General features: G+C 44.4%; 1 protein-coding gene across 3 annotated transcripts in view; it reads right to left on the reverse strand.

The window, feature by feature from the left end:
* SLC4A4 (solute carrier family 4 member 4) overlaps positions 1–12,883 on the reverse strand; it is a 312,036-nt gene that overhangs the window by 49,900 nt on the left and 249,253 nt on the right. For all 3 annotated transcript variants that reach the window (XM_090031969.1, XM_090031970.1, XM_090031968.1), the window contains exon 15: positions 5,670–5,740. In XM_090031969.1, coding sequence (XP_089888095.1) covers positions 5,670–5,740 — 71 coding nt within the window. The remainder of the gene's footprint in view (positions 1–5,669; positions 5,741–12,883) is intronic.

Consider the following 12,883-nt stretch of genomic DNA (forward strand, 5'->3'; position numbering starts at 1 on the left):
CTTTACCAAGGCATACAGAAAAATGGAACTGACGCTTAACGTTTGGAAGACTAAGATCCTCCACCAACAAGCTCCTAATGAACAGTCCCCAGCTCCAGTAATTCAGATCCATGGTGAGACTGTGGAGAACTTTGAGTATTTCCTGTACCTCGGAAGTCATCTCTCACAGAAGGCTGACATTGACGAAGAAATCTAACACTGCATCAAATGTGCAAAGGCAGACTTTGTACCCCTGAAGAAACAGATGCTTGAAGACTGTGACATCAGATCCAAAACCAACTTCATGGTTTATCAAGCAGTCATGATCCCCACCTTGCTGTACGGAGTTGAGATATGGACAATGTGCAGGAGATATCAAGTTGTTGGAAAAGTACCAGCTGCCTCCAGAAGATTCTCCGAATCCAGTGGGAAGACAGACTCACCAATGTTAGCATCCTCTTGCAAGCAAACACCGTGCTTACTGAAGCAACGATCAGACTCCTGAAGGAAGTTTTATTCTCCCAGCTCAGCCAAGGCATATGCTAAAGAGGAGGGCAGAGAAAATGCTTCAGGGGTATCCTCAAGGCCAACTTTAAAAAATGCAACACTGATGTCAACTCATTAGAGAGTATTGCCCAGCACTGCCCCAAATGAAGGAAGAGTCTGCTAAGGGATCTCAGTACTTTGAAACCTCATGACAGTAACAGGGGATGGAAAAGCAGGAGCAGCAGAAATCGCGTGTCGTGAACCAAATCAAGAATCCAGCGCCATCCACCCCACATGAAAACACATCCCAGCTGCAGTAGGGTCTGTCAATCCCAGATAGGCCTCATCAGCCATCTTCAGACACATAGATAAGCCGATCATGGAAGACAATCATCCTCAACTGAGAGGGACTACCAAACAAGAAGAGTTTTACTGTTAAGCCAAGCTGGCCCTCACACACTCCTAGTCTTACGTTGAACACAAGGCTACAGTTCAGTCCTGGATCCCTTCTATATATTTACCATATTTATGAGAATCCACAACAACCCTGAATTTAAAATGACGCCCCTCCCCCCCATAATTAGATACATTGAAAAATTATAAATTTGTTGTAAATTATAAATTTAATATAAATTATAAATTTGTTTTCCATATATAGAATCTAATTATTGGAGGGTCACCTTAAATTCATCCCCACCATTGATGTAGTGAGAAAAATAGTGGCAGGGAGAAGGCAGTGGGGGGACAGTTGGTAGGGGAGGTAGTAGGGATGGGGATGGGGGTGTGGGAGGCAGAATTGGGGGCATAGGCGAGGGGCCACCACTGGGGAGGTACAGGGGTGGAAAGAGACTGTAGCAAGGGGAGATGAGGGACGAGGCTGGTGGGGAGCAAGGGGCAGGGACCAGGCAGGGGCTGAGACAGTGTGGGGACAGCTGTGGCTCCAGGTCAGAGTTGGAACCAGGTCAGAATTGTAACCAGAGATGGAGACAATGGGGAAATGGGAAGAAATAAAAAACCCTCATCTTGGATTTGAGTAAATAAGGCATTGTAAGACTTCAGGTTACCAGCGTTTGTAGACTGCACAGTATTTATAAAATACCATCACACTCTTACCACAAAGTGTATATCCCACTGTTCACACTAAATTGCAAAAGGCAAGGATTCAAAACACAATTCTCCTTTCCAACTCTGTATCAGGTCTCATCAGGCAATCTGCCCAATGTATGAAACAGAGAAAGGAATATAAATGTGCACATAGAGCATTAGAATAAGCTTGTGATTCTCTTCCCAGCATGTGTAGTGAAAGCTGTCATAATGGGACTTGGTCCACTCAGAATCCAGTCAAATTTAAAAAAAAATTAAAGGTTTCAGTTGTCTACACCTGTGCTCCAGCCTCCTGCTAATCTTTAGTTATAGAAAGTGTAGGCATTTCTTATTGCAACACCAAGCATGGGAACATTCCAACTGGAACATGATCCACAATAGGTTCACGTTCCTTTTAGCAACCCACAAAAAGCAGTTGCTTAGAAGTGGAATAGTGAACTAAGAGGTCAGTTAAGCCTTACTAGAAGCCTTGATATGCATTAAAACTGAGGGCTACTTACTGCTGGTGGGTATACAACCATGATATGCGTCTACTATTATCTCCTATATGATGCATATACACTAATATACATCTGGTGTGCCATGAAACATTGAAAGCTGATCAAGTTACGCTAGGAAGCTGCTCACATCAAATTTCAGCCTCCTCAGCAATCTTTGTGAATCCAGAAAGCTGCAGCTGAACCAAGGCATGATTTTGCTGACACTAATGGGGAGAGGAAAAAAGACACTGTCCTCATCTGACAAGGTGTTATTACGAAATTTGCTTTCTCAGCATTTTTTCTCTCTATGGCAGCAAGAAGCAGAATTTGTCACCCATCAACTGGATTTCTCCAGATCTGTTCTGACTACTAACTTTAGGGTAGATAGACAGTAGGTACACACTTTTAACCCAGGGAGTTACCTAAATAACTGAGGCTCTGTGTTTACCTCCCTCTGCACCACTTTTGAATGCATATTCAACAACAGATAAATAACAAGGTCTATGGACTTGCTTAGCTGCATAAATGAACACTGTACAGTGCTCACTGAACAGTTAAAGGATTTGGGTTATCAAAGACCTGACAGAAACCAAATGGATATCCCCCTAGAGCTTTATCTCATTAACACTGCATCAGAATAAGGCAAAAGATTGTCTGCAGAAGCATTTGCCATTACTTAAATCATTTGTCTGGCTGCCACTTCGAAACAAGTATACAAAAGGGCTCCTGTTTTTCAAAGAAGCAGAGCCAGTGCATGGATTTAAAATAGGCAATTTTTCTAACCATTTGCACTGGCCTTTGCCCCCAAATCAGGATGCATTTTTGAGAAGTTCTCTTTTCCAGTTTTGAGATTGAGGTTAGGCAGGCTGCGAAGCACCAGAAACACAGCACCTAGACCACAAGATGTTTTCCCACCATGGCTGGATTTCAGCAGAAACACCTCAGCAAGAGTTCAGCACAAGTGGATTGATGAAACATGTCATTTCCTACGTAGTGGGATGTCAGCTATAAGCAGCATCTGAAGCTATTTCACTTTGTCACAGTACATACTAATACTCAGCATCTCTCTAGCAGAATCTATCATAGAACTGTCATTACCATTGTTAAGGGCATCTTCGTATGCCCCTGACAATTTGTTTTGCCCTTAATCCTATACAGGTATCTTGATGTCTTAGGAAACATCATGAAAAGCAGGCCCTTGGACCAGCCTCCTGTCAGAAGGACACTGACCTACACTGTCACATGCAAGAGGACCCTGGGTCCTGCATCTCGCTCCCCAGATTGTTAATCCCCAAATGAATTAAACTCAGTTGCTGAGGAGCCACAAGCTTTGTCCATCATGCCAATATGACAAGCAAGCTGTGACCATCTTAGCTCAGGCACTGGAGTCTGCCTGGTGCAAAGGCATACTGTGCAGAGCCAGCTCTGCACATCTTGGCTCCAGACCCAGAAGCAGTATAACTGCATTAGCACACTGTTGCCTTCTCAGCAGACCTCACTAGGATGAGCACAAAACTGACATGGCTTCTGGTTCTGGAGCTCGATCAGGTATCTCTGAATACACTTACATCCAAGGTCACATCCACACTGACTGCCTACCAGCAAAGCAACAAAACCAAAGATCAATAAACGAAGCACTAGGTAGTATGGGACAGTGTACAGGGGAACTGGATGAGACCCCAGACATGTAGTCTCTCTTCCATGAGACCAGCCATGAGACTTTGCCTCCCAACCTCTATATGCCTTGGGTATCAAGCTTTTTAGAGGTACTTTTTCTTTCTCTCTCTCTTACTCTGCATATGTGCAGTGTTCACTTCAGCAGAGACTATCTCCGTTGGGAGTTCTCCCTGCCACTGAAACACAAACAGTAATAATAACAAAAGCTCAGCTGGCAGCTCAGCTTCCCCATGTAACATTTCCTGTTTTAAACCACAAAGCATTTTCTATTCAGGAACAGAGATTTGGAACCATAAGGTTCCATTTCTTTTCCTTTTCAGTTTTTAAAGGAATATAGAACTGAAAAGGGTCTCTTCAGTCAGCCCCCTTCATTCATACGCAATAGTTTACACAATAAATCTTCCAAATCCAGGCACACACATGCACACTGCCAATCTGACCTAGGAGAAAATTCCTTCCTAGCCCCCAGTTTAACAATTTGTATGACTGAGCAGAACAGCAAGATTCTCTAAGCCAGAACCTTTCAGGTTTTTGTCCCTCTTCCAAAAGTTTGCTCCTCTGTGTAAATCTTGCAAGCTTACTGCTAACTATAGCTAATTAACACAAAAATGGGGGGAAAGGAGTTTGTAAGGGCAGAATTAGCACAGGGTCCCTATTAATATCTTTGCCACACTGACCCCATCTGATCTGTGCAGGAAGATTCCCTCCAAACCTTGAGATGACTCACTGACTTTCTGGGGAAAAAGGTCAACCTCCAGAGATTAGCCTGCAAGAATGGGGCCTGCTTTCAGGAAGTCGTGAGCAGTTTCCCATCACAGGGATAAGCAACACCATCACACTTCTCATTGGGCAACAGGTGATTCTGTGAGGATTTGAAAGTGGCCACATCTGTTATTTAACTGGTGCTCTAACACAAGAGAGAAACATGAGGCACTTAAGAGACAGAAAAGATAACTTGATCCTTGTCCTCCATGTGCATTTTAAGATGGACAATTAAAATACATCAGACTTGAAATCCTGCAGTCAAAATTATTTAAGTCTGTACATATCTTGTGAGTTGTAATAAAGGATACCATTTATAGTGCTGCAAATGACTCTAAAGCACTATATAACAAGAACAGACTGAGGTACCATAGTATCCATAGCACAGTGCTACAAACCAGCTGGAACTGTAACAAGGACAGCTCTGAAGCACTTCACAGGTGACACTTTGGCTGGCAGGCGATTGAGGTATATATTACTGAAGCACTACAAATTAAAAACACTTTAAAAAGGCAGAATTTTAAATGCTCTATATAGTCTTCTGTCCATACCCAGAGGTTCAGATTTTGGGGGTATGCAGAACTGCAGTACATTTAATGCAACAGTGAAGATGAGCTAATGGCTGGTGGCTAAATGTTGCTAAAAGAAATGAACTTCTCTGTATGCAAATTACTACACACGTTTCCAAATGCCAGTAAGGGTCCCTACTGTTCAGAGGTACATTTAAATTAAAAACCAGTTGTAAATGGCTGGATCTACATTATCACAGTTATGAAAGTCTGAGATAGGAAGTTGCACTGAAGTTCAACCTTGCAAACTTTATCCATGTTAATATACTGGGAAGTCATGATCACAAACAGCAAGTTATTGAAGGTCATCAATTTCCAAAGCAAAACTGAGTAAACACTAAACAGGGTGATAGTAAATAGTATTTTCCCCACTAGGATTTGGGACAGGTGGCTTATATAAAAAAAATAAGGAGTGCTGATTTCCTTTTTCCCATTTTAAATGGGACTAGGGTATTACTTGAAAGTGTTTCCTTTATTTGTTATTAACTTTTAATCCCTCCCTCACTTCTTTTTGAGATGGCAAGCAGTGGGGGGGATGCCCATCTGTTTCAACCACAGGAACTGAGCAGTACTGAAAATGGCATTCCCAATGCCTACCTTAAGTCTCACTTACCATCTCAGCAGAGGAGCTAGTCAACCAGGTAGCTGTTGGCTCTGTTGTCTCATTAAATAGTGAGCTATTAACTGCAAGAAAGACAAAGAATGATTACTGTGAACGTAGTGCTTGAAGAGCAAAGAATGAGAACAACCTGAAGTTATTAAATAACCTACCACTATAGCTCTTTAAAATAGTATCAAGTACAGACCTCTGTGCTCAAGCTAAAAGCATCTAAAGGAACTCCTGTGAAATAGAGGATCTTAAGTTTATTATTAAACCTGTATTACCTTAAACATATAATCACAATATAATCATAGCACATTACTTTGCTACTCGCATAAGTAAACTGTAGAACTCCCTTGGTATTTTGAAGTAATAAAGTACCCACCTATTCCAAAGCATCCCCAAAAAATCCAAATGCATTTTAGCTAAATATCTAAAAAGATAAATAGGTGAAGGAGCAGTTGATAATACTAGACAGGAGACAGTGAAAGCACCAACTTCTGTTGTGGCACGTCCATAATCTTTTAGGTTAGATTATGAACTTTATTATTATAAGATTATAAACCAGTTGGGTTATAAGGCTCACTTAGATAGATAGCCCTTTCCTGACAGTGATATTTTTAAGTCTGTTTCCTTTTTCATTTGAGTTTTACAAATATTTCAGTTCCATGAAAATACTGGATGGAGTAAATCTTGATTCATTACAGAAACTGAAGAGGTATGTTTTTGTTTTAAGGTTGCAACAGCAAGGCAGCCTGTACAATTAATTAAAGGGTTTCCAGTCCCATGTCAAGTGAGTCGTCATCCTTCTTGTGAACATATGATGAATCTATGCCCAAAGTATTGCTCCAGATATTGAAAATGGGTTCTCATTCCAATCACATTTCATCCCTCTTAATACAGACATGTGTAGAAGTATGTTTGAATTCCAGATTTAAAGCTTGATATTTATTAGTTGGGATGAAATCTGATCACAAAAAAAATGTACCAAGCCATGAAATGGGAAAGGAAGATGGAGACATGCATAAAAGAAACACTGCCCCTCTGTAAGCTAGAGAATTATAAAGCAAAATTATCAAAACAACCACCTGCCCAACTACCCCCCGCATCACCACAACCACCAGTGCTGGTGCCTTTTATCCCTCATCACTGATTCCTGTCCTCACCAATTGCTGCAAGTGACAAATTCGGTGGCAAAAGCAGTGCTAGGGCAGCATAAAGAGCTGGGAAGGCTGGGGTGGGAGCAGGCAAAGATGCAGGATGCACAGAGCAGGACAGTGAAAAGGGTTGTGCCAGAGTGAGCTGCACTGCAGCAGGTGGTCGGGACCTGGGGCAAACCCTTTAGATTGGCACTGGTGCCCCTGTTACCCACACATACCCACACCTTCTTATACTTCTACTCCACTCCTCCCTACCACCAAGTTACCACTGACATCCAAGCTCCACAGGCTGGATGCAATCACTCAGTGGGCTGGATCTGACCTATAGGCCATTGGTTGCCAACCCATCATAAAGCATACGGCAAACACCTCATTCTACCCATTTCAAGATCTGTGTCATGTCCTGTTGCATCCTACATACAGGCACAGCAGCTCAGGCAGGTCTTTTGTGCAGAAGAGTTTGTATCCTCTAATCAGAAACACAGGAAAGCTGAGTCCAACAATTACCACTGTGCTATCATAGCAAGCAGTCAGGATTAGTATTGAAAGAATTGATATCTACAAGTGATAGTCTTTTAAGCCTGAAGTCATCTCAGCTGGCAAGCAAACTGTCTCTGATTCATGGAACATTGTTTACACCTTATGCTTCAAGCCTGAAGGACCTGTCTATCTGTTTGCTGTGCTCACTGCCCTCATATAAGAAGAATTTATAAAGTCAGCATAAGCTAAAACCAGTATGTAATATCTCTTTTTTGTTTTTCCCTTTCCTTCTTAAGGAGAGCGCGAGAGGAGGATTTTTCTTCCATTTCCTTCAATGTTATTCATGGGCCTAGAACTAAAATCTCATCCAGCCCCACTTCTTTCTTCCCTGTGCATTTCCAGGAGACGGTTGATCTATGGATTGAGGTGGATGGAGTTTTTAAACAATGAAAATACATTACAAAATGATGTATGTTTTTGTAGTTCATGCATGCCAAGAATGTAAGGATGAAGCTCTCAAAGTGAAGTCCTGGTCAGGGTCCTTTGACTGGCTCCTTGATGGGGAAGGTTATTGACAAGGGCTGAACATTAGCCTCCACAACTGTGTCTGAGGTCTTGCTCCTGGGAGTGGCTCACAGTTGTTTAAAGACTTCAGATTCCTGCAGGATACAGGCTGAGTAACACATGCTCTCCCTTGCTCCTGACCTTAGTTGGTCTCCTGGACCAGGTCTGCAGACTGTCCAAGTCTCGGTCTGTACAGGAAGCCTTGGCCCTAGGCTCTTCTCCTGGTCCTGGTCTTGGCTTGTTCCTGGTTTGAGGCTTGGACCCTTGCAGTGGGACAAACCACTTATGCCCCAGTTTCCTGATGATCCTCATGTATGGAGTCCTGCTAATGATTTCAGAAGCATTAACTAGATTTAATGTATACCCTACTTCCTTGGTCCTCTCAGACAAAACCAATTGTACTTGAACTAATAGAAATGTCTCTATCCTCCTGCCTGCAGGTAGCATTCATTTCTATTTTGCCCATGGGGAAGGGTGACCACATCTCAAAAGGTTCTCTGAGCTACAGTCACAATTTGTCAATGCACCAGTCTGACAAATTGTGAGAAGGATACATGCAGGGTTTGAATTATACTTTGATTCTTGCGGGGTCTGCAAAAAAATGGGCTGCCCATTTTTATGCCCTAATAAAACCAGAGGATCCTCCCAGGTTATAATTTTCAAATCTTACCGGGGGGGTTTGTTCTCATCTCTTATGGGGGGACTCAGCCCACACAAGCTTCCCCATAATTTGAACCCTGAATATATGCCATCTGCATGGGATGGCATGAGAGCACAAGCATTCAACACAGCCCATGCATGAGCCTCAAACTGCACGGCAAAAGAAAGAAAAAATGGAGGAAAGCCTCTGAACAGCATTCACCCCTGTCACTGGACAAATGGGAGTACCTCTGGTAAACAGGATGCACAGTTTCTTATCTAGCTTTGAGTTGCATTTAATTTAAATAGGGAAGACAGAGGGGAAATTATCTGGGGCCAAAAAGTGAATTCAGGAGAAAACTATGATGAAGAAAGAATACAAGGGAGAGCAACAGTCCCAGCTGCACATTGGCAGATAACCCCTTCCCAAATCAGCCAATATACAACTCAGTGGCTCAGAACACTACAGAACTAGCAAGATCCATGAAATACCCCTCCCGAGCCTTCGGAAGCTGCCATATGAAGAGCATAGGGTAACAATAGGTAATGCAAATACATCACTGATTCGACAACTCTGGCACCAAATCCTAACTGCACCACAAACAAGAACGGCCATAAAAGTAATCAATCACAGCATAAGCAGAGAAAATTCCCTTAACAGCTGAGCAGAGCAGTTACAAAAAAAATAATCAGTAATATCTGTGTACGTGCTCTGGAAGAAATGGAGGGGCAAGATATGAGAATTAAAAGTGCCCGAGCATCATGTGCATCAGTGTCCTCCATGCTGAAAAATGGCGGCAGGGCACTTTGAACCAAAGCTCATCGAACAAGCTTTAGTTCAAAGTGTCCTGCCACCATTTTTCACAATGGAGACACTGATACATGTGACAATAGAGTCTGTTGAGGCGAGTTAATTTCCATGCTCCAGCAGACTTGATTAATCAAGTCTGCTCCAACATGCCGGCTCCCTGCATGTGTATAGGAGCCTTGTATCCCTATGCCTGAACCTGCTTTACAAACCAGCATTACACCACTACCATCACCAACAGCTTTAGTACCTCTCCTGGTATGTTTGGTCCCCATAATGTAAGACATTTTCTGCAGTATAAAAAACCCCAAAAATTTCATAGATTTCATAGACATTAGGGCTGGAAGGGACCTTGGAAGATCAGAGTCCAGCCCCCTGCCCCAGGGGCTGGAAGATCATAGGATCCCAGCAAGATAAACATCCAAATGGCTTTTGAAGGCGTTCAAAGTAGGTGCTTGAATCGCCTCCAGTGGCAGTCTATTCCAGACCTTGGGGGCTCACACAGTAAAGAAGTCCTTCCTTATGTCCAGCCTGAAATGGTCATGGAGGAGTTTGTGACTGTTTGACCTTTTCATCCCTTGGGGTGCTCTGGTGAACACCCCTGACAAACTTATAGGTGGCCACCAGATCACCCCTGAGCCTTGACTCTTCCAGACTGAAGAGTCACATGGCTCTCAGCCTCTCACCATAAGGTCTGTTTTCCTGACCTCTCATCATGCACGTGGCTCTCCTCTGGACTCTCTCAAGCTTCGCCACATCCTTTTTGAATTGTGGAGCCCAAAACTGGATGCAGTACTCCAGCTGCGGCCTCACCAAGGCCGAGTACAACAGGAGAATGACTCAATGGGATTCAACTGAGAAGCATCTATGGATGCAAGCCAGCATTTTGCTCACTTTACCAGCTGCAGCACCACATTAAAGGCTCATGTTCATTTTGTGGTCAATCATGAGCCCCAAGTCCCTGTCACCTGTAGTGCTAGTCAGTGTAGCACTGACAAGTCTGTAAGGATGCTGCAGGTTTTTCCTCCCAAGATGGAGAACCTTGCATTTTTCAGTGTTAAACACCATCAGGTTCTCGTCTGTCCATTTCCTGAGCCTGTCAAGGCCAGCCTGGATCACCCTCCTGTCCTCAGGTGTGGATGCTTTACCCCAGAGTTTGGTGTCATCCGTGAACTTAGCCAGTTCGCTTCTGATACCAATGTCCACATCATTAATGAAAATGTTGAACAGTGTAGGCCCAAGGACAGTCTTGAGGGACCCCACTGGTCACAGCACACCACAACGATTGACTTCCGTCAACCACCACCCTCTGGGTCCTACCACGGAGCCAAATCCCCAGCCAGCGGATCGTGGTGAGGGAGAGGCAGGAGGAGGAGATCAAGAGTGTCATTTGAAAATCAAGGGAAGTAATTCTTCTGTTCTATTTGGCAATGGTAATGCCTCCCCTGGAGTACTGCACCCAGGTTTTGGCCCCGCATTTCCCACAAGATGTGGACACACTGGAAAGAGTCCAGCCGAGAGCAACAATAAAGATTAGAGGCCTGGGAAGTATGACTTAACGAGGAAAAGCTGAAAGAGCAAGGATTACCACATTTACCCAAATCCAAGATGACTTTCAATTTAAGACAACTCCTCAATTTGTTATAATTTTCCATGTATATAATCTCACCACTACAACATGGAAAACAGCAGCAAAAGGGCATACAGTGGGGAGAACAGGTGGCCCCACCTGTCCCCATCCCCCCACCTTCCCCCTCTGCAGCCTGCACCCCATGGTGACTGTACCACTTGCTACCTGCCCTCCCAGGCTCTCCCCCTTCCTGCAGCCTCTGCCCCCCAACTCCTCCCCATAGGCTCTACCCCCTACATGTTCCACTCAGCCTCTGCCTCCTACCTGCTCCCCCACAGCCTCTGCCCCCCTTTCCCTCCACCAAACTGCTTACGGTTGAGTACAGCTCTGGTTTCACTCCCTCCAAGGGCATGGAGCGCATGGAATCCACGGTCCCTGTCCAGCCATGCAGCAGGGATCTGGGGCTGCAGCAGCCTCCACCGCTGCTGCATAGCTGCATACCATGTGCTCCGTGTATAATTATTATGTTTATGTTGATTTTTACTGTTCTATATTACTGTTTTACTGGTACTATATGATTTAGGCCTACATATGTAAGTTAGCATAAGTCATGTCAAGTTTCCATTTTGTTTGTCAAGTCTCTGTCCTGTCCCCAGGCCCAGCTGTGTAACTCATGACTCACACCTACCTCTCCTATGTAACTTGGTTCCTGAATGAATGGGGATGAATGAGGGTGCTTGAGAGACAATGGCAGTAGGTCTAAAAATAGCTCCCTCTGAATGACCAAACCATCAACACCCAGCCCTTGGAACCACCCTCAGCATTCAAGACACAAAAGATGAGGCAACCCACCATTGTGCCAGGCTGCACATGCTCAGTAAGAACACCTGGAGCCCTCTGGGACAGGACTGACATTGCTTGGACAGGCCCTCCCCATAGGAGATCAGAGGCAGACTGCCCCGTTAAAAGGGGTAGTGAAGACTGACTCCTTGGGACACCCTCTCCATCTGGACCACTACCTTGCTACACCACCTATCCACCCAGAGGCCCTGCCGGTGACCCCCCTCTGGACAACACCTACTGGACAAGGACCACTTTCCAGCCTGGATAGGTAGCTATCACCCTCCACTCCCTCTTCAACCAATGACTTGGACTCTGCTTCTCTTCCCTACCTGGACTCCAACCCTTCCAATGAGTCTCTTTCTCCTGCTGCCATTGTGTGTGCGTGTGTGTGCATGCAAACAATAGCTTCCTGGGGCTGTGTAGCATGTTGTCTGTTTAATAAAACTGTTATTTGGATCCCTGAGTTGGGTTTGCTTTACTATGGTTCATTCCTGCTCCAATCTCTGCTCCTCGCCCCTCTAACTTCTGTCTCATTTCTCCCTCTCCTGCTTCTGGCTCACCACCACCTTCAACACCTGACCTGAGCTCCTCTCTGCCTCCAACCCCCCTGTTTCTTTGCCACTGTCTTATACCCACTGTCTTATACCCCTTTTCCCCTGAGCAAACAGGTTTCTGTCTCAGTTTCTTTCCTGGCTGTCTCCTCCTTGCCACCACTTATCTGTCCCCAATATCTCAGCTGTCTGCCTCAGTTTCCAGCCCCAAGTTCCCAGGTTTCTCTCTTTCCTGGCTGTCTCCTCCTTGCTACCAGGCTTCTTCTTTTTTTCTCCCCCGCCCCACCCCATGCACCAATGACCTTGAGTAACCCTGGGGCCACTTAATCTTAAGTAAACCTAAGCCTCAGTTCCTCAGCCAACTTTTCTCTAGTCCACCGGTTCTAATCCTGGTTCTAGCAACTTTTACTACACTTTAACTCTCTCTCTCTCAGCTTAACCTGCCCCCAAGTATGTCAGGTACCCCAAGCACACACATACACCCTGTACCATACAAGTTAGGAACTTACCGGTATGTATATGTAGGTAGGTTTTACGTGTGTGAACTGATGTATATGTGTGTGTGTGTGTGTGTGTATACACATACATATATATTATATATACACGTCCCA

Source organism: Crocodylus siamensis, chromosome 2 (assembly GCF_052110815.1).
Source record: "Crocodylus siamensis isolate JL-2025a chromosome 2, ASM5211081v1, whole genome shotgun sequence".
NCBI lineage: Eukaryota > Metazoa > Chordata > Crocodylia > Crocodylidae > Crocodylus > Crocodylus siamensis.